The sequence below is a fragment of the Trachemys scripta genome, chromosome 8 (genome assembly GCF_013100865.1).
Source record: "Trachemys scripta elegans isolate TJP31775 chromosome 8, CAS_Tse_1.0, whole genome shotgun sequence".
In the NCBI taxonomy this organism is placed as follows: domain Eukaryota; kingdom Metazoa; phylum Chordata; order Testudines; family Emydidae; genus Trachemys; species Trachemys scripta.
Window position 1 is genome coordinate 20118324 of NC_048305.1, and position 24700 is coordinate 20143023.

The following is a 24700-nucleotide window of genomic DNA, read 5'->3' on the forward strand; positions in this document are numbered from 1 at the left end:
CACGCAGCAAGGGAAGAGCAGGCTGTGAGACCATATTAGAAGCCAGGAACCCAGGAAGGGGAAGTGAAAGTAACTGTGATTGGAAGCCCTGAGTAAGAAATACCCCAGTGGGTTGATGGAAGCTGATTACCCACAGGGAAAAATAACTTTTGGGAAGCCTTGCTACATTTGTGAAGGGGAAAAAATCAGAGACTGAACAGCTCTACTGACGGTTATTTGGTAGCCCTGATTTCAGTGGGAATTTTGAATATGCAAAGAATACAGTCCCAGGCCTAGAGTTTAGTTATATTGCTTTTTCTTCCATACAAAACAAACTGGGGAATATTCCTCTGTATATATATACACACACCCCTTCTTTTAGGCACCTCAAATATATATTTAAAAGATGTCTATTCCTGTTCTGTCCACACTGTGACGCTTTTCTCAATACCCCTTTCACATACCAGACCTATGAGGTAATATGAAACAGTAAATGTCAGTAGGGGTGTGTGGGTAAGTGTAAAGAGAAATAATATGAAGAGTCTGTGCCTGCAGTCACATTCCGAATCTATAAAGGAACATGCACATGAACTAATATTGTTCTGAAGACAGGAGGAACCACTGCCACTTGTGCTTTAAAAGAACCTCAATTAGCTTCTCGGCAGTGTGGGGTCTATGACACTGAGTGGCAGAGTTCTAATTCCACCCAGCAGAGGGCAGTTAGAGAGCTATACAGCCTAGCCATGTCATCACACTGGGCATGGGGTGTGTGTGTGTCTGTGTGTATTCTTACCTGCCAAACCGATAAGAGAACGTGGAGCAGTACATACTATGAAGGGAGACTGTATATAGGGTGACCAGATATCCCGATTTTATAGGGACAGTAGTGATAGTTGGGGCTTTTTCTTATATAGGCTCCTATTACCCCCCACCCCGTCCTGATTTTTCACACTTGCTGTCTGGTCACCCTAACTGTATACGTTCTTCCGCTGTACATTGTGTGCCTTTTCATCAGTGCCGGGAGGCCCGGTTGTTTCTGCCCGCAGCGCTGGGGAACGTAGGGTTGCATCAGTTGATTTCCTGCCTGATCAGGATGGAAGTTTTGTATGTGTCTGTGTGTTTTGCATTCAAGCGACTGCAAAAGTGCCGATGACGTAAGTACTCTTGGGCAGGGAGTGTCTGCTGTACACGCCTGCAAGTGACGTCCTGCCTGAAGCAGTCATGTGATCCAGTCTCATTCACAAAAAAAGGGGTGGGGGCAGGCAGCGAGCTGACTATATAAGGCCAGGCGCAGGGCTGCAGCGAGCAAGGAAACTGCTAATACCCAGAAGGAGGCACAAAGAGCTGCTAGTGAAGTGAGGCTCCAGCAGCAAACAGCAGCCGCAAATCAAGCCAGGGTCACTGCGCCCTCCGACCCAGACTCTGCCTTTGCGATACAGCGGGGGTGGCTGGAGTTAAAAACAGAATTTGACAAGAAGCGTTGGCTGCTTTTTTTTTAAGCACCTCCAATAGTAGAAACCAAGTCACCCTTGAGAAGGAACAAAGGAGCCGGGAGAGGAAACAGCCCCCAGGCACAGACAAAGGGGACTCGCCTTCCCCCATCCGAACGAGCACTTTGACCTTGAAAGAGACCAACCACCTACCCCCCTCTCTCCCCGCCGGAGTCCTGCATTTGGGGGACCGACCAGCCGCTCCGAGCTCTCCTCCCTCCCGCTCCTCTCACCCCGCGCACCGAGCTATGGTCAACATGCAAGTGTGCGCCCTGGATTGCGAGACGCTGCGGGGGCTCCTGCAGGACCGAGCTGCCCAGTGCCTGGTGCTGGACTGCCGCTCCTTCTTCTCCTTCAACTCCGCGCACATCCTGGGCTCCGCCAACGTTCGCTTCAGCACCATCGTGAAGCGGCGGGCCAAGGGGGCCATGGGGCTGGAGCACATCATCCCCAACGAGGAGCTGCGGGGCCGCCTGCTCGGCGGGGGATACCACGCCGTGGTGCTGCTAGACGAGCGCAGCTCGGACCTGGAGCTGCCCAAGCGGGACAGCACCATCATGCTGGCCGTGAACACCCTCTGCAGGGAGGCCAGGGACACCCGCATCTGCTTCCTCAAGGGTGAGTCCCGGGAGGGCTCAGGGCATGGGTGGCATCAGTGGTGATCCTGGGGAGAGGGAGATTCTGGCTGGCACAATCTGGCCTGGGTGTTTTCAGGGGGGTGCAGAGAATTTATGTCTCACCAATGCTAACAAGACCTTTCCCTCTTTTTTTCCCCCTTGCCATTCCAGGAGGGTATGAAGCCTTCTCTTCTGCCTGCGCTGAGCTGTGTACCAAGCCAACTGCTCCCACCGGCCTGAGCCTGCCTCTGAGTGCCAACAGCATGCCCAGCAGTGCGGATTCTGGCTGCAGCTCCTGTGGCACCCCGCTCTATGACCAGGTCAGTATGAAAGGGCAAAGAAATAAGGGATCATTTGAATTGAGGATAGCCCTGGAGGCTGAGTATCTCCAGAGGTGATGTCCAGATACAGATACATTTAATACTAAAACCATGTAAAGAGAGCAAACATCTGCTTGCCTGCATGTAACAAAAAAGAGGGGGGCTATTTTAAATCACAGAGTACAATTAACTGATCCTCTTTCTTTGTCTCTTCTCTTTTAGGGTGGCCCGGTGGAAATCCTACCATTTCTCTACTTGGGCAGTGCCTATCATGCCTCCAGAAAGGACATGCTGGATGCTTTGGGGATCACAGCCTTAATTAACGTCTCGGCAAACTGCCCCAACCATTTTGAGGGGCATTACCAGTACAAAAGCATCCCAGTGGAGGACAACCACAAGGCTGACATCAGCTCCTGGTTTAACGAAGCCATCGACTTCATAGGTAAATGAGTGATCTCTGCAGCCTGTGCTTCCAAAGAATCAGTTTGCATTATCCTTGAGGTGGAAATCTCAGTGGAAAACTCTAGCCCAGTTTAATTTTAAAATACCTGGGAAACTGTTTCCTCAACAATTAAAGTAACATGAAATAAATCTGTAGCTATTTTATTAGGGCCTGTGCTCCCTACGAGGCTGTATTGGCTAAATGCTGAGAGGAGCCTTAACTTTATAAAGCTGTCTGAAATATTGAATCCCATAGCAGAAAGTAGTTAGTAACCTAGTTTGGTGTTCCACCAATACGTTTTTATTTTTTAAATAGAGATGGCTGTTTCAAACAAGTATTGGTGGCTGAAGGAAACTCTTTGTATCATTGGAATTAGAGTTTAGTATAGAAATCCCTAGGTTGCTTTTCCCTCAGGACAAGAGTCTCCTTTGTCTGTGAAGTGCCATGCACAGCTAGAGTGTTATGGAAAGAACAAATTTAAAAAAAAATGTGAAATAGCAGCTCGTGTTTCTGTAGCTTTGCAGCAACCTGACCCATGTATTAACCATGTCATTTAATTGATTATTTCAGATTCTGTTAAAAATGATGGCGGAAGGGTATTTGTGCACTGCCAGGCTGGCATCTCCCGCTCAGCAACTATCTGCCTTGCTTATCTCATGAGGACCAACCGAGTCAAACTAGACGAGGCCTTTGAGTTTGTGAAGCAGAGGAGAAGCATCATCTCCCCAAATTTCAGCTTCATGGGGCAGCTACTTCAGTTTGAGTCTCAAGTCCTAGCCCCTAACTGCTCAGCAGAGGCTGGAAGCCCTGCCATGTCTGTATTGGACAGAGGAACATCAACCACCACTGTCTTTAACTTCCCAGTCTCTATCCCTGTACACCCTTCATCCAGTGCTTTAAGCTATCTACAGAGTCCCATCACCACTTCTCCAAGCTGTTGAAGGGTAGATGAACATTTATTCAGAAAACAAAAACTTGACTCTTGTCTAAAAAGTGCAATAACCCTAGGGACAGTGTCTTCAGTCATTTTAGTTCACATGGGGTTTTATCCATCCCAGAACAACACATTGTCGCAAGCACAGAGGGTCTGATTTGACTCCAGAGAGCTAGTTCTTTCTTGAATTGGTTGGCATATTTTTGACCAATATCTGGATGCCTACAAACGAGACAAAGAACACAGAACATTGCTTTCTTCTCCTGAGTTATTTCTCCTTTTGTCTGTCAGTTCTAAAAGACTAGTCCTTGTTAAATAGCATACCCAACGGTATTCCCATTTCTGGACATTCTAAGCAACAGTGATGCTGTCCCCTTTTATATGAAAGTCCTGTTATTTATTTATTTTTGTGTAGATGCATTATTCTTGCCTTCACAAGCCTGAAGTTTAATTTCTAGAGAAACCAAATACCTCAGTATTTTTTGGGTACTGTAATCCTGTAAATACATCTTAAACTGTTTCCTAAGCACTGACGTAAAAGCACCAGATGAGTGCTTTTTTTAGTTGCCCAAGGTTGTATGTTTGCTGATTTTATTTATGATGTGAAATAATATATTTCTTCTTAGGAAAGAAGACATGGTTTTGTTACATGATTATGACTTTTTATACAAACAGAATAAATTATGACATTTCTATTGAAATCTGGATGTATAAAGTCTTATGTTTTCAGGATGTATAGTTAAACCTCACCTAGGCTGTCTCCCAGTCAAGGCTGCAGCATATAGCACAGGAGAAAAGTCTTTGAGTTCAAGTCCTTCTGCTTAACTTTGTGACAGCAAGCAAATCACTCAATCCCCTGCTGTCTCAGGGTACATCTACACTACAGCGGGGAGTCGATTTAAGATACGCAAATTCAGCTACGTGAATAGCGTAGCTGAATTCGACGTATTACAGCCGACTTACCCCGTTGTGAGGACGGCGGCAAAATCGACTTCTGCCGCTTTTTGTCGGCGGCGCTTACTACCACCTCCGCTGGTGGAGTTAGAGCGCCGATTCGGGGATCGATTGTCGCGTCCCGACGGGACGCGATAAATCGATCCCCGAGAGGTCGATTTCTACCCGCCGATTCAGGCGGGTAGTATAGACCAGGCCTCAGTCAACCCTGCTGGAAAAATGGGTTTGTGAAAGGGCAGGGACCTCACTGAAAACTAGATTCTGCTCCTGGGCTAAGCTCGACATGAGTATGTAAATGATCAATAAACCTGTGGTTCAAATTGTGGTACAATAGCAACACTCTGCCCCCTGCTTTAATAAATCATATTATAAACACTCCAGGCCACCTTTTCAGCAATGTGAAGTGGTGTTAGCTGCATTGATATCAACAGAGCTATGCCAATTTACACCAGCTGAGAAACTGGTAGATGACTAGCAGTCACCCTACTGCAAAACAAAATAGATCCCTTTTTTGAGGACCTTCCTTATTACTTATTTACTCTTAACGCATTGAAGGTTAAGTCTAAAATCTGGCCCACCACTGACAATTGGCCCATATTTGTAAAGCTTCCCTTAAGAAGTGTAGTGACATTCTTTGTTGCCCCGAATGTTTCTCTTTCCAGCCCAGAATATTTTTATTACCTAAATGAAATGCCTGCCCTCTTGTTCCATGCATTGTACACAAATCTGGGCATATCTACAACAGGAGATAGTTTAAACAAATTGCACTTTGTTGAGAGCACATATTTTATTTCTCACACACTATGTCAAATTCTGCTCTCTTCCTGCAGATTTGCACAAGCGTGTCTCTACTGACTCCAGAGGAGTTACTCTGCATTTATATTGATGTAACACAGCAGAAGCTATTTCATTATGTGCTGTAACAGACAGGAATTTTAGCCAATGAATATTCATGCCACCTTGAAGGTAAGACCTACAACAACCTATAATATACAATGAAACAGTATGAGATTAGTTGTGCACAGCCCTGTGGGTGGTGTAGCATCAGGCTATCCCTCTGGGTGTTGTGGGAGATTGTATGCTCAGGACCGCAGTTGCTGTGCCACTCCTGTACTTCCCACTGAGACAAGGTAATGCTGCAGGTACAGGGTGGGTATGGGTATTTCCCCACCTGCTTCCCTCTGTATTTAGAGTAGTTAATAACACCAGCAATGCTAGCCTTGTGCTCAGAAGACTGCCAGAACTGCAACTGTGACGGGCTTCTTGCACCAACTGGATATGATCAGGCACTGTATCTTTAAAATCCAGTGAATCTAATTCTCCTCCTGGATATTATGCAGCCTCATTGAAGATGGGTTTGCACAGATGCAGATAAAAGTAGAATTTGACCTTGTCTCTTTACCTGAAATGAAGGCACTTATCATTAAAGTAGACACTGAAGTCCAAGGTTATGCGTGAGCTCTTATTGAGTATATAATAGCTGCTGTTTGCCTACACAACCAGTGCTGAACCAGACACCACATAATTCATTGCTTTGTAAAGCCCTGTGAGATAACTGAAGTGTTAATGTAAATCCATTCTATGTAAAATCCAGTTCTGTTCTCTTGGGAGGAGGTACCCTTAAAAGTTAATCTGATTGCACAGCTAGGTCTGAAATTCTAGCAGATGAAATATTCCACAGACGCTACTCTGCCTTCAGGAGTATATGTTAGCAATCAGTGAGACACAACCTGACCCCAAGGGACAAAAACAAATGGAACAGCAAAAGGGAAGTAAACAAACATCCCTATTCACCGACAACTGAAGCGAGAACCCTTCCCCCCTCCTCCCCACAATTCATTGCATACGTGACCCTCCTACTGGAATTGAATTATCCACCCCCAGAGCCTCTCCCACTCCCCAAATCCCGGAATGCTATCCACCCCCTTTCCTTGTTCCATGAAAATGAACTTGGAAGATCTTACTGTTCCATGGAATTACACCCACCAGCACATTCCCTGACAAATGAGTAAGGCTATTTCTGAATATGTGAGCCTCATTACACCTGCAGTGATCAGCGGAACAAGCGTTCACCTTCAAAGCAAAGCTTATTCAGTGGAAAAATACAACCTTGGCTGTGGTACAACTGACAAACACAAAAAAAGATCCAACCCATTAATCACAGTTCAAACAGAATTCTGCTCCCCATCAGCCATGGAGGTTTGTTTATATGTTTCTGGGAACAATAAAACTCATTACCTGGCAGTTGGTTGTTTTTACAACCTAAACAGGCACCTGACAGAGGGGCACAAAAAGAGCTGCTTCAGCACAAATCATGTTTCTGAAAAACAAGCCAATTCAACCCGGTTAAAACTTTCTCTGCAAGGCAAAAAATACATTTCTCGTTCTAAAGGGTTGAAATGTATGCTCATAATCTTAAACATAGTTATTACAGTAGTGCCTAGGGACCAACCAAGATTGGGTCCCCGTTGTGCTAGGGGCTGTACAAACACAGCGTGGTAGACAGGCTCTGCCCCAAAGAAGGGGAAGTCCAAATAGATGAAGAGCTGGGGATACAACATACAAGCAGAGAGATCACTGTGACAATGACAAACATCATATTAGTGCACAATTTTGGGAGGAGATTGTGAGCTTTCATCCGGAGAGGATTAGCTAAACAGAAAGACAAGGGAAGGAAGAAGGGTGAAGAGGACAGAGCATTGCAAAGAGGTAGGTAAGGAAGTTACCAGGGGTAGGTGTGGAATGAAGCTGAGTGAAGAGACTATAAAAGGGGGGTGGGAGAGGACAGGAGGGGGCCGGAGCAAACAGCCAGTTACAAGGGCAGAGAAAGACCAGTTGCAACTATAGTAAGTGTAATTAATTATGCTCAGTGCTTTATTTGCAGGAGAGGAAGTCAGGGTAATTCAGCCTAACTAAACTTCATTTTGCCAGCTCTAAATGCTCAAGAGATGATTTTGCCCTTCGGCTCCTCTATATATGTTCTGTCTGCTGTGCATTATCATTTGCTCAGTATACCATGACACTACTTAGCATGGCTCATAGCTTTGAGACCCACCCTCCACTGATTCTCACAATCACAGTCTATGGATTGCATACTGAGAGGTGTTTCCGGGCCTCTCAGGATAAGACCCTATATTTTGTATCAGGCCTTTAATCCTCTAGTAGGGTGACCAGATGTCCCGATTTTATAGGGACAGTCCCGATATTTGGGGCTTTGTCTTATATAGGTGCCAATTACCCCTGTCCCAATTTTTCACCCTTGCTATCTGGTCACCCTATCCCCTAGTGAGTGAGGCACAAAAATGGTGTGTGTAACTTTAAGATTATATAAGTCTGTCATTACAAATTGCCTATGTCCCCATGGAAACAAACTACTAGGAGTTTCCCTTTTGTGAAAAAGGCAGTAACATCACTTCCTGTTGCTGACAAATCAATTTGTCCTGAAGTGATAAAAAAGTATGTTTAGCGTTTACAGCAGCCGGTTCCAGGCTTTGTTAGTTGCCAAGCAGAACCACAAATGCACATACATGCTGAACACTGGCCATTTTGTCTACTTCTGAGGGGGACCCTGTGAGATAGATGTGAACATATTCAAGGACCTGAAAAGGCACAGCACAGAAAAAAGCAGGTAGCCATTCAGTCACAAAATGCAACATATAACAGGCAACATATAACACAAGCACATAGTACCCAACAAACACAAAACACGCAACCAACATACACAGCATACATAATGAACATATAACATACACACCGTGCCAGATCTGATGCAACTGGGGTAATGCTCATGTCCAAAGCTTCTGTCTTCCTTCTATAATCAGCACTTTTAAAGGGAGCTATGTGAATTAGTTCAGTGACTGTCCCACATAAGTAGTTTTTGGTATCAGCCCAGCAGAGACCAGGTTACATTAGGCCATCAGGTACTTGTTGGAAAGAGACATTACATGATTATGATCACACATGAGGCTTCCGGCTCAGCTAGTTAGCACCTGTTTTTTCTTCAGTCTGGCTTCCATACCACAGGCAGGAAAGAGGCAGGTTTTATCTCCAGTGGTTTGAGAATCATTTTCAAACTGAGTTTAAACACAGTTCAGATAGGGTGACCAGATGTCCCGATTTTATAGGGACAGTCCCGATTTTTGGGTCTTTTCCTTATATAGGCTCCTATTACCCCCCACCTCCGTCCCAATTTTTCACACTTGCTGTCTGGTCACCCTAGTTCTAGATAAACCACTTTCTAGCACGGTTTGGCTGGTTATTGTGAATGAAGCGATACTCTGTAAGAACCATGTTCTAGGCTGGGCTGTGTCGTAGTGTGTAAAAACTGACATTTAAGCACAAAGAAGAACAGGAGTACTTGTGGCACCTTAGAGACTAACAAATTTATTAGAGCATAAGCTTTCGTGGACTACAGCCCACTTCTTCGGATGCATATAGAATGGAACATATATTGAGGAGATATATATACACACATACAGAGAGCATAAACAGGTGGGAGTTGTCTTACCAACTCTGAGAGGCCAATTAATTAAGAGGAAAAAAAAAACTTTTGAAGTGATAATCAGGCTAGCCCAGTACAGACAGTTAAGAAGTGTGAGAATACTTACAAGGGGAGATAGATTCAATGTTTGTAATGGCTCAGCCATTCCCAGTCCTTATTCAAACCGGAGTTGATTGTGTCTAGTTTGCATATCAATTCTAGCTCAGCAGTCTCTCGTTGGAGTCTGTTTTTGAAGTTTTTCTGTTGTAATATAGCCACCCGCAGGTCTGTCACTGAATGACCAGACAGGTTAAAGTGTTCTCCCACTGGTTTTTGAGTATTTTGATTCCTGATGTCAGATTTGTGTCCATTAATTCTTTTGCGTAGAGACTGTCCGGTTTGGCCAATGTACATGGCAGAGGGGCATTGCTGGCACATGATGGCATATATCACATTGGTAGATGTGCAGGTGAACGAGCCCCTGATGGTATGGCTGATGTGATTAGGTCCTATGATGATGTCACTTGAATAGATATGTGGACAGAGTTGGCATCGGGGTTTGTTACAAGGATAGGTTCCTGGGTTAGTGGTTTTGTTCAGTGATGTGTGGTTGCTGGCGAGTATTTGCTTTAGGTTGGGGGGTTGTCTGTAAGCGAGGACAGGTCTGTCTCCCAAGATCTGTGAGAGTAAAGGATCATCTTTCAGGATAGGTTGTAGATCTCTGATGATGCGCTGGAGAGGTTTTAGTTGGGGGCTGAAGGTGACAGCTAGAGGTGTTCTGTTATTTTCTTTGTTGGGCCTGTCTTGTAGGAGGTGACTTCTGGGTACTCGTCTGGCTCTGTCAATCTGTTTTTTCACTTCAGCAGGTGGGTATTGTAGTTTTAAGAATGCTTGATAGAGATCTTGTAGGTGCTTGTCTCTATCCGAGGGATTGGAGCAAATGCGGTTATATCTTAGAGCTTGGCTGTAGACAATGGATCGTGTGGTGTGTCCTGGATGGAAGCTGGAGGCATGTAGGTAAGTGTAGCGGTCAGTAGGTTTCCGGTATAGGGTGGTATTTATGTGACCATCGCTTATTAGCACAGTAGTGTCCAGGAAATGGACCGCTTGTGTGGACTGATCTAAGCACAGTTCTTTTCAGTCCCATCTGCACTATGACAACTGCCCTGATGGATGACTTGGTTAAAGCACAGTTGTCCCCCAACATGGATAAAACACAGTTTGGGTTTACAGCATAGATGGGACTCAGCTCAGTTTTGCGTGTTCCCAAACTGTGCTGAAATCTGTGGCTGTAGTAAGGCTAGGAGTACGGTTAAAATGCAGTTCACTCCCATCTACAATACAAGACCAAACTGTGCTGGGCAGCAACCATCTTGTAACCAGCCCTCCCTCCAGCGCCGTGGTAGTTATTACAGTATAGAAGGGTCAGTGACTGTGGAGAGTGGGGCGGGGCAAGAGGTGAGGTTAGGCTTCAGGACACAGGTAGTCAGGCCAGGTGGTTCTCTCTAGTTCAAGTCAGGACTATAAAAGGCCGAGAGACTTTGTGAGACAAGAGGGAGGGACAAGCAGTCCTGAAGACAGAAACAACTAGAGATCAGGCAGCTCAGGCAGGAGCTCAAGCTTGAATTTCATAGGCCAGAGGCTCAGCTGATGTAAACTGACAGTATGACTTCAATAGATGCCAATTTACATCAGCCCAGGACCTGGCTCTATGCTTGTGAGTACAGCTCTGCTTCAGGCCTTTGTTACTTGAAATTAAGGGCTGAGTTTTCAGATAATTTTATGTGTGAACAGCAGAGTTACCCTGCCTGGAGTCCCACTATGGGTGGGACAAGAGAGGGTAAAGGATGCTTTTCTTTTTAGGCTAAATGCATGAGAGTTACTAACCCTTGATTATACAGAGGATAGTTCTAGGGCCAGGTCCTACAGGCACAGTCTGAATGGATAGCTTTGGTGCTTTACACAGTCAAGAATGATTTTGTCATTCTAAAACCACTAACAGGAAACAAAGCAATGAAGGAGTTTTTACTTTATTTAATTTTACAGCATAGGGGAAACCTACCTTGCCACTTCCAAAGAAGAACCTGCTCTGTAGATCAAGAGAGGATTTCCATTTCCAGGGCTGTCCAAATTTAGGGGACAGAGGTATAAGTATTCAAGGGAGGTTAATGAGCCCCTTGTTCACCCAGGAATACTTCCTCCATCTCTGTGCCCCATTTTGAGTGAGCCTAAGGACAACCGTAGATTTTTGCCCAGTCTCTCTGTGCTCTGGGTATGAGAGGCTGAGGTTAATCTCAGATCCCTCTGAGGATTGCTGAGTTGGCTCTTTTCTGACAGGGGGGGTTTCCTGAATGGATCTCTCAAGCCCTTAGATTTGCATGCACTTCCTGGTAGACACTGAAATGAGTAGTGCTGGCCTTCCCCTATTTTGATACTGCTAAGAGGCAGAAGAGTGAGTGGGAGGCAAAGCCAGAGACAGCTCACAGGTACGTTAAAGTTCCTGCTGATGTCACTTGTCCAGAGGGATCGGCAATGAATAGCTTGTACCACTCCGTGGTGACCTCCCAGCCAAGCATTCCTGTGGGAATCCTGTCCAGTGCTCCTCAGCTACAACATCCCCTGGTTTCTGGTCTCAAGGGGGTAGGATGTATATCAGGATAAGAATGAGGAGACCCTGAAGGATCCAATGGGGGGCATGGAGAGGATTTTCAAGGATCTTGATCCGTTAGGGAAGTAGAGAGAATTATACAGTGATGAAGGAGGGATCTTCAGGAATCCAATAGGCTTATAAAAGGGATCCTGACCTCAGGGATCCATTAGGGAGCTACTCTTCCTCCTAGACCCCTTGGATAGGCTCTTGTATTCTTTCCATTCCTGAATCCTTGATCTTCCTCCCAACCAAGACAGCTGAGCACAGCCCACCCCAGTAGGTGGTCAGCCACTAGCAGATATGCTGCGCTGTCACCTGATCTCTGCCTCACTGTTATGCCTGGGCCTCTGTCACCTTCTAAGGATCCGGGCTTAACTAGGCCCCTCTTTGGCAAACCAGTCTGAGCTGTGTGAGTAGCACTTTCATCAGTCAACTTATTTTCAATACCCTATCAGACAGGGCCTAGCAGAAGGCCATGGAGAAGGGTACTTTTCCCACAGGATGATGATTACACATTAGGGCAGGTGTTCTCAAACTTCATTGCATCCCGATCCCCTTCTGACAACAAAAATTACTACACGGCCCCAGGAAGGGGGGCCCAAAGCTGAAGCCCAAGGGCTTCAGCCCCAGACAGAGGGCCTATAATCTGAGCCCCATCACCCAGGGCGGAAGCCCTCAGGCTTTGGTTTCGGTCCCAGGTGGTAAGGCTTGGGCTTTGGCTTTGGCCCTGGGCCCCAACAAGTCTAAGCCAGCCCTCGTGACCCCACTGACTTTGGGGTCCCAACCCACAGTTTGAGAACCGCTACATTAGGGTGATCCTTGTCATAGCTGTGTTGTTGCCTGCTCCTAAAAATGTAGGCCCCATTTAAAAACTAACTGTAACCACCTCAGGGGATTCAAATACAGTTCAGTTGTATTCTAACCTTGTCACAATATGCTTAAAAGTTTCTAGGGGCCAAGGATATAGTACAATGGAGTTGATGTAAGCAGGTCCTAACCCACTTCTTTTGCGGTGGGGTCTGTGTAACTGGCTTTGTCAATTTTCCAGTTCCCAAGTCTCTGTGTGAGAAGACATCCCAAAGTGCCTTGCACCCCAGGGGAAGGGGACATCTTGAAGGACATCCAAAAGCATTACTAGCAGTTGAGGCACTATGGGAGAACAGGTCATGTCTTCCCAGGATGCACCGGTACAAGCCCAGTTGTATAGCAGGGTAGGTACAGCATGGTTATACCTGGTAAAATGCTACAACATGGACAAGCTGAAACCATATTTGCTGCTGTAACCTGGTCAGAATTCACATTACATGAACATAATTCTCCTTGAGCCCTAGGAGTTTTTGCGCCCTTGCCCCTGGATCATCTCAAGAACCCAGCTATCCAACTGTGTAGCTGTAGCACATTACATGATAATTCCCACCCCCTTCTACTGATTGGGAGTGGACTGCAAGGACAGAAGCAATTTCAAAGGCAGTAAACACCCTTTCAGCCTTGATTCTTTGCTGTTGTCATTCCCTTCACACTGATCACTGTCTCCAGATGCCAGTGGCCACCTCATTGCAGAGTTAACCCCAACTTTCAGGACCTTTTCTTTCTTCTTCTTCTTTTTTTTTGTTTGTTGAGACTTGTCCATGGAAGCCAAAGCCAGATGGTCTTTTTATAACCTCCTTTCATTACACTGTTTACTGCTTCTCTTCCAAACTCCAGGGACGGTTGACGTCAGGGCCCTACATTTGGGCTCCTTGTACTTTTATTCTGCGCTAATGCATTCCTTAAGCTTTTGGAATGTGAAATGCAATGTGAGCTGGTTGGAGGTGGGGGAAGGGGAGCAGACTATGGGAGGGAGGAGGGGAGCAGAGAAGAAGGATGCTAACCAGCATGTAGCCCTCTGTGTACCAGAAGCTAATTGGTGCAATGGAGAGCACTATGGTCATTTATGGCATTGTGTTTGTGGCCGGCCTTTTCATTGGGGTACCCATCCGTCCATCCACACAGACGGCAGAGTGGATTAACGGCATCGAGGGCTACACACTGAGCTATTTTTAATAAGCTTGGGCTGGATCCCAAGGATGGTTCACTCTATTCCTGGTGCAAAATGATCTTCCTGGAAGATGTGGACATTTTTATTGTGAAATGCATGATTTCTGGTTTCAAGTCAACTAAAGAGAGAAAGCACTAGGACAACAGTGGAGGAAAGGCAACTAAACAGGAGGGGAGTGTTAAGGGGTGTCAGGGGACATTAATGACTTGGAAGGGGGAGTGCACTCTGCCTCCACTGAATGGTCATGCCAATTTTACACTCACTCAGCAGGAATTAAAGAAGACAAGGTTTCATTTTACAGCTGGGGGTTTACTGAGGGCACTGGAGGGCTGTGCCTTTGCTTGAAATAGAAAGCAGGGGAGTTTTAAATTCTTAAGCATTTGAAAAGGGAAAAACAATGATGGAGGTAAATGCAGGGCTGCTAGGTTACCAGCTGCCATCACCCATTCTGGACCCACCTCTTACCCCAAATCAAGTGGCTCTTAAAAGCAGCAAAACACCTTCCTTCTCCCTGGAGTTGGGGAAATTCCTAAGAAGAATGAAGCAACAACAGTTATTATTTGTGTTACAGCAGCATCTAGAAGCCCTGGTTGAGACTGGGGCTCCATTGTGTTAGGTGTTGTACATTCACGCAGTAGAAGATAGTTCTCCTTTGGCTCCCAGTCCTAGGCCATTGTACACCAAGGGCCAAGCAGTCAAATGTAGACATCTATATTGCAGGTCAAAAAGTTGCATGTGCACCTACTATACACCTGAAACCCCCATTTATCTGAGTTTTGCCAGTGCAGACAATATGCTTACATTTGAAAATGTGACTATAGTTTTTAACATCCTCTCAGCACAAGTGGGCAGACAGCCACACAGACTTTACAGAAAATCAGACAGATGAATATAGTGTTTCTTTAAAGCACACAGGAGTTCACCATTCTCATTTCTCATTTTATGATCATTTGTAGGGGATAACGTCCCTCACTCCGATTACATGAGCTATTCCTTGTCTACAGTAACAAGCAGGATCTCAATGCCTGCAGTACTAAACCCTGATGTTTCAGATGCCTCAAAGCTGAGACCTGCTGTGTGTGTAAACAGGGCCACCCAGAGGATTCAGGAGGCCTGGGGCAAAGCAATTTTGGGGGCCCCTTCCATAAAAAAAAGTTGCAATACTATAGAATACAATATTCTCATGGGGGCCCCTGTGGGGCCTGGGGCAAATTGCCCCACTTGCCCCCCCCCCCTGGGCGGCCCTGTGTGTAAAGACCATCACACCCATCCTGGGAAGGCTTTTTCTAAAAATCATGAATCCAAAGTGGAAATATTTGGTATCGCCAAAGGATTTGTCTTGGCACAAGATTAATGGCAGCTTTGCTTTCAATATGTTCTTTTGGGGGAAAGTTTAGTGTTTTGAAGCTGGAAGAAAATTTTCTACTTTGTGACTTCTGATCAGGACCAATTTAATACTGTCTATAAAGAGCTGACTCGAGGAGGTAGACTACAATATACTTCCCTTCTCTCTATTACCAACCCATACAAGTAAGGAGTGAGTAATAACACTGACAGAGGGATCTTGATCTGTCCAATTAGTAGACGCGGACCAGTAGATTCAGTGTGCCAGTCTTGGACTGGCATTTCCTACTGACTGTGCTATGTTACTAATGCCAGCAGATATGAAGATACATATAGTGTGATGTTGCACTCCATATGTTTTATGGAAATATGTTTATAAGTGTGAATATAATGTAACTGGAATATGCTTCATGCAAAAGGTCTCTTGTAAGGTATCATTACAAAGCTTATGATCTACTGAGTGTGTTAATTCTATTTGTTTGCATGTATTATTTCTATGTTTGGAGTTAGGAGAATAAGATATAAACTTGTATTACTGATGTAAACATGTTAAGTGGAAGCCATTAAGGGTGCTTCAGAATCAATGAACTGTGAATGGATTTGTTTACCTGCAAGCCTTCCTATGTACCTGTCTTCCAGATACTAGGTAATGAAGAAGGTCTTACAGTGACATGTGATCATGTCACCTGAACTGGAATCCATCTTAAACCTGGTGCTTTTCCATTTAGAAGGAGGGGTGGGGATCCAGAGAAACAAAAGATTCCTGCCTTGTGCCAAAGCTATAAAAGGGGGGTGGAACAGAACAAAGAGGGCTGCCAGTCATGAGAAATCCCCTAGTTACCACCTGAGCTGGAACTAACAAGGATTGTACCGGGGAAAGGATTGGGCCCAGACTAGGAAGGAGTCTAGTCTGTGAAAGATGCTTATTCAAATATCTCTGAGGGTGAGATTTACCTGTATTTAGTTTCTTAATGTATTAGGCTTAGACTTGCGTGTTTTGTTTTATTTTGCTTGGTAACTTACTTTAGTCTGTCTGTTATTACTTGGAACCACTTAAATCCTACTTTTTATACTTAATAAAATCACTTTTGTGTATTAATTAACCCAGAGTAAGTGATTAATACTTGGGGGAGCAAACAGCTGTGCATATCTCTCTATCAGTGTTATAGAGGGCGGACAATTTATGAGTTTACCCTGTATAAGCTTTATACAGAGTAAAACAGATTTGTTTGGGGTTTGGATCCCATTGGAAACTGGGTGTCTGGTGCAGGAGACAGGAGTACTTGCTGAGCTATTTTCAGTTAAGTCTGCAGCTTTGGGGGCGTGGTTCAGACCCTGGGTCTGTGTAGCAGCAGGCTAGCATGTCTGGCTCAACAAGACAGGGTTCTGAAATCACAAGCTGGCAGCGGAAACGGGCTCAGAGGTAGTCTCAACACATCAGGTGACAGTCCCAAGGGGGTCTCTGACCGAACCTATCACATATAGATTCATAGATTTTTAAGGCCTGAAGACACCATTCTGAACGATCATCTGGTCTGACCTCCTGCATAGTACAAACCATACTTCTGGTGGAACTAGAGCATATTTTTTAGAAAGGCATCCAACTTGATTTAAAGACTTCAAATGATTGAGAAATAGAGTACCATTATCTTCATTGTTATTTGTATTCCAGGAGAGTGACGTGGGCTAGTGGACAGAGTAGGAGACTGGAAGGTAGGACTCTTGGGTTCTCTTTATGGCTGTATTTGACTTTGTTTCCCTTTGTGTCTCAGTTTACCTCTCTGTAAAATGAGGATGACACTGACCAGATAACAATAGGGTTATTAGGAGGTTTAATTAATGAATGTTTATAAAAGTACTTTGAGACTCTTGGATGAAAGGCAATACAAGACAAAGTATTATTATGATATAGTGAGCTGGTAACAAGCAGAGCATGCCGCACTGGCAGAATACAAACCTACCAGTCCTTTTCTAATGGAATATTCAATACATTTTTATGGTGGATTTTTCAAAAGTGCCATTGGCCTAACTCTGCTCCTATTGAAATCAGTGGGAGTTTTGCCATTTACTTCAGTGGCAACCATTGGACCAATGCTAAGTGCTTTCGAAAATTTTATCCATAAGGTTGTCTGTGTGCTGCAGGTGGATCCTATCAAATAAGCTATTGCAAGGGCTGGAAACATTCCCTAGCAGCTTCATTTCCAGAGTTAATGATCTTTATTAATAATATTAATACTTCACACTGTACAGAATTCAGTCATTCCTCACAATCCCTTGTGGGGAAGGGAAGTATTATTATCCCCATTTTGCACATAGGGAAAGTGAGACCCAGAGAGATTATGATTTATCCAAGGCCGTGGAGGGAGTCATAGTGGGATTAAAACTCAGAGCTTTTTGTTCTTAGGCCTGTGCATGGACCACTATGGGTATGTCTACACAGCCTGCAGCAGCCAGCCTCCAGCCTGGGTCACCAGACTTGGGTTAGCGGGGCTGGCACTAGCACTCTCAAAATAGCTGTGTAGACAGCACTTTGAAGTTGCAGCTTAGGCTGGAATTCGGGCTCTGAAGCCTTGGGATGGGTGTGGGCTGAAGAGCCTGAACTCCAGCCCAAGCTGCAATTTCCAAGCACAGTCTACACAGCTATTTTTAGAGCACTAGTACGAGCCCCACAAGCCCAAGTCTGCCGACCTGAGCTGGGAGGCTCACTGCTGCTGGCTGTGTAGACGTAGCCTTAGGGTACGTCTACACAGCCACGCTCGGACCCAGGTGTTTGGATGGCCTTGGACTTGTGCAGCTAGGGCTCGAGCAACCACCCACGCCATAACATCCACACTGCTATTTTTAGTGGCCGAGCTGAGTTAGTTCAAGTTTGTCCCCGTGCTGGGAATCTCACCTCCCAGCTGCAGGGTACATAAATCCATGCAGTTCACTGTTCAGTTTAGCACAGTTGCCCTTTAATGAGGGAGTGCTGCATTTCTGAATGGCATGGAAGAGGCTCTTGTCAACAGCCAAGTATTTTTATTTCTCAGTAAATTCAGTAAGGTCACTTTGCTGCTCAAGATCAAAGCTACACACAGATTTGCAGACATCTACCCTTGTAAAATGGTCCTTTTTATGGGAATGGACGAGTGATCAAAGATGTGTTTCCTAGGCAGCGGTGTTACCAGATTTGCCACTTACATTGGAGTATGCTCATTTATTCGGGTTACTTTTCTGGGGAAGGGGATTCTGTAATCCTATCAATGTACTGCTTGTGTCACTTGTGTTTTCATATGGAACACTACTTCTCCCTTCTGCAAGTCCCCTCCCAATGGAGCTATCCTGCAGGACCTAGGTTCCCTAGGGCTGGGTTACTCCAGCCCCAGAACTGGATGAACACCCATACACCCACACATATATTAACAGAGTAAGTCTGAGCAGACCGGGTCAATCAGCACTGTCAAGCTGACCCCTTATATGTCTCTGGACTCACTGGGCTGGAGGAAGCAGCACCTTCAAACTGTTTCTCCTTATATGCCCCTGGGCTCCATGGACTGGGTCAAGCAGCACTTACAAGCTGTTACCCTTATGCATCCCAGATTCAGCATGTCCCTATCCCCACTCCCCCAACACAATTGTACTGGCAGTAACCTACTTGATGAGCAAACCCCACAGTATTTTGGGCGCTGCAGGGATCTTTAGCTTAGGTAAAAGAAGCGTTGCTGTAGAGTGAATGGGGGAAGCTAAAACACAAATGAGTAAAGTTCAGCAAGAGAGAGAAGCAACCAACTTAACCATAGAAGTTATTTATTGAATAATAGTGATAACTACACAAGGAGGACTAAACCAACATAACATACATGATTAAAGGTTAATACCTAAGGTAGACAGGAAAACGAAGAGGGGGGGGGGATCTCACCGCTCCCTGAAGCTTGAACTGGTTGGAGTTCCCAGATGATGGTGGTAGCTGAGAGTCCTGAGGGCAAGAGGCAGGCAGAGACCCCAGCACGATCAGTGAGGAGACGATGGAGTTCCAGTGGAACTGATGCCTAGTTTGGATCTAAGCATCAGAACCCTGACTAGAGGGTGAGTAGGGATTTTTGTAGAGAAAATACAATGGTTCAAGGGAGCACACTAGATTTGTTTATAGGTAAGCTGATGACTCAAGGGTTTTCTTTAGGCTAGACAATAGGAGCTGATCACTCTTGGCTATGGGTGGTATTTTCTTCCAGGGAGCTCACAATGCAACTAGGCTGCTTCAGTATTTGGATATCAATTAAGGATTTATTACTAGAATTGATCTGATAATTGCTGAGCTGGGTGTGTGCAGACATAGGTTCATTAGCATCTGGAGCAGAGATTCCCATGATGCAGTGCTTCCCTGCTTTTTCTGGTCCCAGAATTCAGTGTGGTACTCTGTTTTCCATTCTGTATGTAAATTGAGATGTCTTCCTGTCTCATCTTTCATGCAGATGAGGCTAGGGGAGTTGTCTCTGCTCTCCATTCTGTATGCTAATGGAGATGTCTTAATCTTGTCACCCTTGTCAGGAGGGGTCTAGGTGTGTCTCCCAACGCCCTTCACTGCTCTCTGCAAGTTTTTTCTCTCTGATGGGTTTTGGTTTAAGCAGAGGCTGGGGGGGAGGGTGTCTTTCATGAGTCAGGTTGGATACTGCACCCTGGTTCCCCAAGAACACAGAGGTGTCTGGTATCAGCGGGTTTCCTTTGTCTTTTGCATCCAGCTGAACTGGAGCTTCTTGTGATATGTTCCTCCAACTCAGGCACACCCCTGCCCTGGCAGCATGGCAGGTTAAATGGCCATTGAGGGCCAGTATCTCCCTGGAGAGCATGTAGTCTCTTTCTCAACCTTTTCCATCTTACACCAACTTTTTCACCACTTATTCAGTGCCTTTGGCATAGAATTGCTTGGAGCAAATGCTGCTGCGTCCCAGTAAAGGTGAGGGCCTCATTTCTCTCCCCTTCTTACAGTGTTTTAACCAACATAGTGTCTCTTTGTATCTGAGCTTCTGAAGTTCATGCCAACTTTTGCCCAAGCCTCTCCCAGGAATGAAATCAGCCATTGTTGCTCTTTGAACAGATCCCTGTCTTTGTTTCCTCCTATCGTATGATCAGCTCATTCTTCTAAAAGGCCTTTTAGTCATTAGCACATATTGGGCCTGACTCTCCACTGCCTTCCCCTTTGTGTTGTGATTTACACTTGTGAAAAGTAGGTGTAAGAGACAACCAAGTCAGAATGCTCCACTTGCCAATAGTGATGACAGCACTTTGCACTCCCTATGCATATGTGAAAATGTCTACAAAGGGGCAAGGCATGGGAGAATCAGGCCCACTCTATAAGTGTTTTACCTATGTGCAGTTATTTTAGTCCTAGACCCCCCCTTTTCCCCAGCTGTCAATGCACCCCAGTCCGTAGCATCCCACTTATTCTAGTCCTGGACCATCACGCACCTCTGCCAGTGTACCTCAGTCTGACCTGCACATCCCCCCATTATTCAAATCCCGAGCCTACCTCTCATTTTTTGTCACTCCCCCCAACCTGGAGACCCTACTGGCTGATGAGTACTGCACAAGATCTCTTGCTCTAGACACAGTGTCAAGTATCAGAGGGGTAGCCGTGTTCGTCTGGATCTGTAAAAAGCAACAAAGAATCCTGTGGCACCTTATAGACTAACAGATGTATTGGACCATAAGCTTTCGTGGGTGAATCCCACTTCATCAGGCGTCTGATAAAGTGGGTATTCACCCACGAAAGCTCTAGACACAGTGTTTCTCAAATGCAGCCACCGTGGCCGCATGCAGCCACCAGGGCCTGTCCTTGCGGCCACAACCACCTGGGATGTGATGGGGGAGGGCGAAAAGCAGTGGCCCCTCTCCCAGGGCCACCACCAGCGGTTGGGTCCTGCCCCCCTCCAGAGAGAAAAACTCTGGAGGTGCAAGCAGCTGGTGAATTCCCCACTTTTCCAGAGGTAGGGGAGGCAGGCGTCGGCCACAGGGCTTTGGGCTCTGTCCATGCGGTGGCAGGCTCAGGCCCCAGGCTCACCACCCCTGCCATTGTCCCTGGGCCCTGCTGCCTCCCAGCCCACTTAAACTTGTCCCAGGGCTTGCCGGGGCTGAGTAAGTTTGCTGTGAAAAGTGATATTAACAAACATACAAATATCACTTTTCACAGCAGAAGACTTACCACCTAGCAAGTCTTAGAAGGAAAAAAAGTGCAACCAAAAAAGCAAAAGAAACAACAACAAAAAGACAAGAACATGGAAGGCGCCTTATTTGTGTTTCTATTCTGTGTAGGTCCAGTAAAGAATAGAGACAACTGTAAATTATTTTTATTACTGAGTCTGAAAAAAACCTACATAAATAAATTACAATGATTTGGACATGTATATGTGCATATTTATTTGTTTTTCCTAAAGTTAATTAAGTATTGTGGGAAAAATTGTCAGCACGGCCAGCAGCAAGAGTTGGTGGCCGTACTCTGAGGCCACCAAAAAATTTGTTGTGAGAACCCCTGCTAGAGATATTTCCCTGATGACTTTTCTTGTAGGGATTTTCATGTGAAAAGCTTGGCTTTTTCTTTCAAGCCAGTAATGGGTGAAAAAACATCTCCTGAGAAACAGTGGCGGGGAGATGTAATGATTCTCCAGGAACAGTGACCTGGATGGCTCAGTTTGATCTGCCTCCAGGGAGTGGCTATTGCCAACTGTACAGTCACTTGTCAGGAATGAAGGGGCCATGGTTGTGTTTACAGACACCCGCCACTGTTTGTCCAGTTGCCTGGTGGATGCTGTGGTATGTTTATCCCCTTCCCAGGCCGTGTGAATTGCTGCTGCTTCTCGCTCTGGAGTTCAAATAGGGTCCAGGACACCGGAGGCCCTTCAGTAATGTTCAGAGCTCATGCACTAAAAAAAGCTCTTGCTGCGCTACCTGTTCGATCTGCTAACCAGTCAGCAAAGGCCTTTCCGGCTGCATGAGGGAGTGGCCACAGGTTAGGGAGCCAACATGGGGAGCAGCAGCAATGGGGGAGTGACCCAGGGGGATGGGTGCCGCCGTGGGGGAGTGCTCAATGAATCTGCCTGCCCAGGTATTTCTAACCTGCTCATTTCTGGGGTATCTGAGCAAGGTGTCTCACCCCCATAGCACCATTTCATCTGCCCAGCGGAGCTGTGAGTGTGCGGTGACCTCTTGGCTATAGATACTTGCTTTTTGGGGCAGAGACTGTATCTTTTCACGTGTCTGTACAGTGCCCATCACAATGGGGGCCCAATCCCCACTGGGTGCTACTATAATGTTTTAAATAATGATAATAATATAGTGCCATTCACCAGGGCTCTGCCCCACATGGGCAAAATGAGGGCGCTCATTTGGGAAAATAAAGCATAGTGAGTAAAAGAGAAATGGGAACAAATTGGTGGGATGCAGCTGTCAAATAGAGGAACGAAAACTACTTCTCTAAGGCCTCGTTTGCACTTGAAAAGATGTGTGGTTATAGCTTATACCAGTAGAGGTACACTGGAAACCCCCTAGCGCAGCTTATACCAGCAAGACATTATACCACAGTATTCTTGCCGCCAAGTTAAAGAAGTATGGGCTGGATGAATGGACTGTAAGGTGGATAGAAAGCTGGCTAGATTGTCGGGCTCAACGGGTAGTGATCAATGGCTCCATGTCTAGTTGGCAGTCGGTTTCAAGCGGAGCCCCAAGGGTCGGTCCTGGGACCGGTTTTGTTTAATATCTTTATTAATGATCTGGAGGATGGTGTGGACTGCATTCTCAGCAAGTTTGCAGATGACACTAAACTGGGAGGCGTGGTAGATACACTGGAGGGTAGGGATTGGATACAGAGGGACCTAGACAAATTAGAGGATTGGGCCAAAAAAAACCTGATGAGGTTCAACAAGGACAAGTACAGAGTCCTGCACTTAGGACGGAAGAATCCTATGCACTGCTACAGACTAGGGACCAAATGGCTAGGTAGCAGTTCTGTAGAAAAGGACCTAGGGGTCACAGTGGATGAGAAGCTGGATATGAGTCAACAGTATACTCTTGTTGCCAAGAAGGCTAACGGCATTTTGGGCTGTATAAGTAGGGGCATTGCAAGCAGATTGAGGAATGTGATAGTTCCCTTTTATTCGACATTGGTGAGGCCTCATCTGGAGTACTCTGTCCAGTTTTGGGCCCCACACTACAAGAAGGATGTGGAAAAATTGGAAAGAGTCCAGTGGAGGGCAACAAAAATTATTAGGGACCTGGAGCACATGACTTATGAGGAGAGGCTGAGGGAACTGGGATTGTTTAGTATCCAGAAGAGAAGAATGAGGGGGGATTTGATAGCTGCTTTCAACTACCTGAAGGGGGGTTCCAAAGAGGATGGAGCTCGGCTGTTCTCCGTGGTGGCAGATGACAGAACAAGGAGCAATGGTCTCAAGTTGCAGTGGGGGAGGTCTAGGTTGGATATTAGGAAACACTATTTCACTAGGAGGGTGGTGAAGCACTGGAATGCGTTACCTAGTGAGGTGGTGGAATCTCCTTTCTTGGAGGTTTTTAAGGCCCGGCTTGACAAATCCCTGGCTGGGATGATTTAGTTGGGAATTGGTTCTGCTTTGAGCAGGGGGTTGGACTAGATGACCTCCTGAGGTCCCTTCCAACCCTGATATTCTATGAATCTATGATTCTATGATAGTTTAAACCAGTTTCCTGAATGGAATAAATCTGAGTCACATCCTATGGTAAATGGTCCTGGAGCCCACCCGTGAGCACCCATGGTTCATTCATTTATGCTTGCTTTCCACCATGGGAAGTACTGGAGACTTCTTCTTCAACCCCTGGTGCTTTCTCCTGCATAGTTCCTTGCCAGCTCGTGTGCAGTGGAGACATCTGGAGCCCTCCTTACTCTTCTGGGAATGCAACGCTCCTTCAGATGAGCAGGTGACAGAGAGACTGATCTTTCAAGAGATGGATGTGTTGCTGCTTCTGGATGTTCAAGCCACAGGAGAAGATCCTTTGCTAACCACACCTGCTGGATTTACACCCCAATGCAATCACCACACATGGGAACCAGCTGGTCCTTTCTGCCTCACACACGGATGTAAAGCTTCCAAGCGCTGTGCGGCTTGGGAGCTAATCGCTTTAGCCAGTAATCAGCCTATACTCGGTGACTCGCTGCCATTGTTCCATTCACTTTCCTCTCCTCCTGTTTCTGAAAGGAGGGATTGTTTACGTGAGGTCAAGAAAACAGGATCTAGCGTGAAGGAGGGTGGGAACCTGAAGGGCAGCTCGAGCCTTCCTGCCTGGGCTTCTTGCAGGGAGCTGATGACGTTAATATCTCAGGAAGGAACACAGTGTTCCTGAAGGGAGCCAGAGACATTCCATTCATAACTAAGCAAGGATCTGGCACGTCGCCCCTCTCTACCTCGCCCCCCCCCCCACCCCCCCCCCCCCCCCCCCCCCCCCCCCCC

The 24700-nt window shown here is 46.0% G+C and overlaps 1 protein-coding gene and 1 long non-coding RNA gene across 2 annotated transcripts in view; both read left to right on the top strand.

Moving 5' to 3' along the window:
* LOC117881880 overlaps positions 1 to 24700 on the top strand; it is a 40246-nt gene that overhangs the window by 6517 nt on the left and 9029 nt on the right. Inside the window, exons 2-3 of the long non-coding RNA XR_004646880.1 lie at positions 5567 to 5702; positions 16921 to 16961. This is a non-coding gene — a long non-coding RNA (uncharacterized LOC117881880). The remainder of the gene's footprint in view (positions 1 to 5566; positions 5703 to 16920; positions 16962 to 24700) is intronic.
* Positions 1272 to 4479, top strand: DUSP1 (dual specificity phosphatase 1). Its single transcript, XM_034779674.1, has 4 exons — positions 1272 to 2087; positions 2258 to 2406; positions 2629 to 2848; positions 3419 to 4479. The coding sequence occupies exons 1-4, from the start codon at positions 1718 to 1720 to the stop codon at positions 3787 to 3789; spliced, it is 1110 nt and encodes a 369-aa protein (XP_034635565.1). The 5' UTR covers positions 1272 to 1717; the 3' UTR covers positions 3790 to 4479.

Bases quoted from the DNA above. Each gene is read 5' to 3' on its own strand.
- DUSP1 (XM_034779674.1), top strand. From the start codon at position 1,718: ATGGTCAACATGCAAGTGTGCGCCCTGGATTGCGAGACGCTGCGGGGG. The intron at 2,407-2,628 runs GTCAGTATGAAA...CTTCTCTTTTAG, and splicing joins GCACCCCGCTCTATGACCAG to GGTGGCCCGGTGGAAATCCT. The intron at 2,849-3,418 runs GTAAATGAGTGA...TGATTATTTCAG, and splicing joins CGAAGCCATCGACTTCATAG to ATTCTGTTAAAAATGATGGC.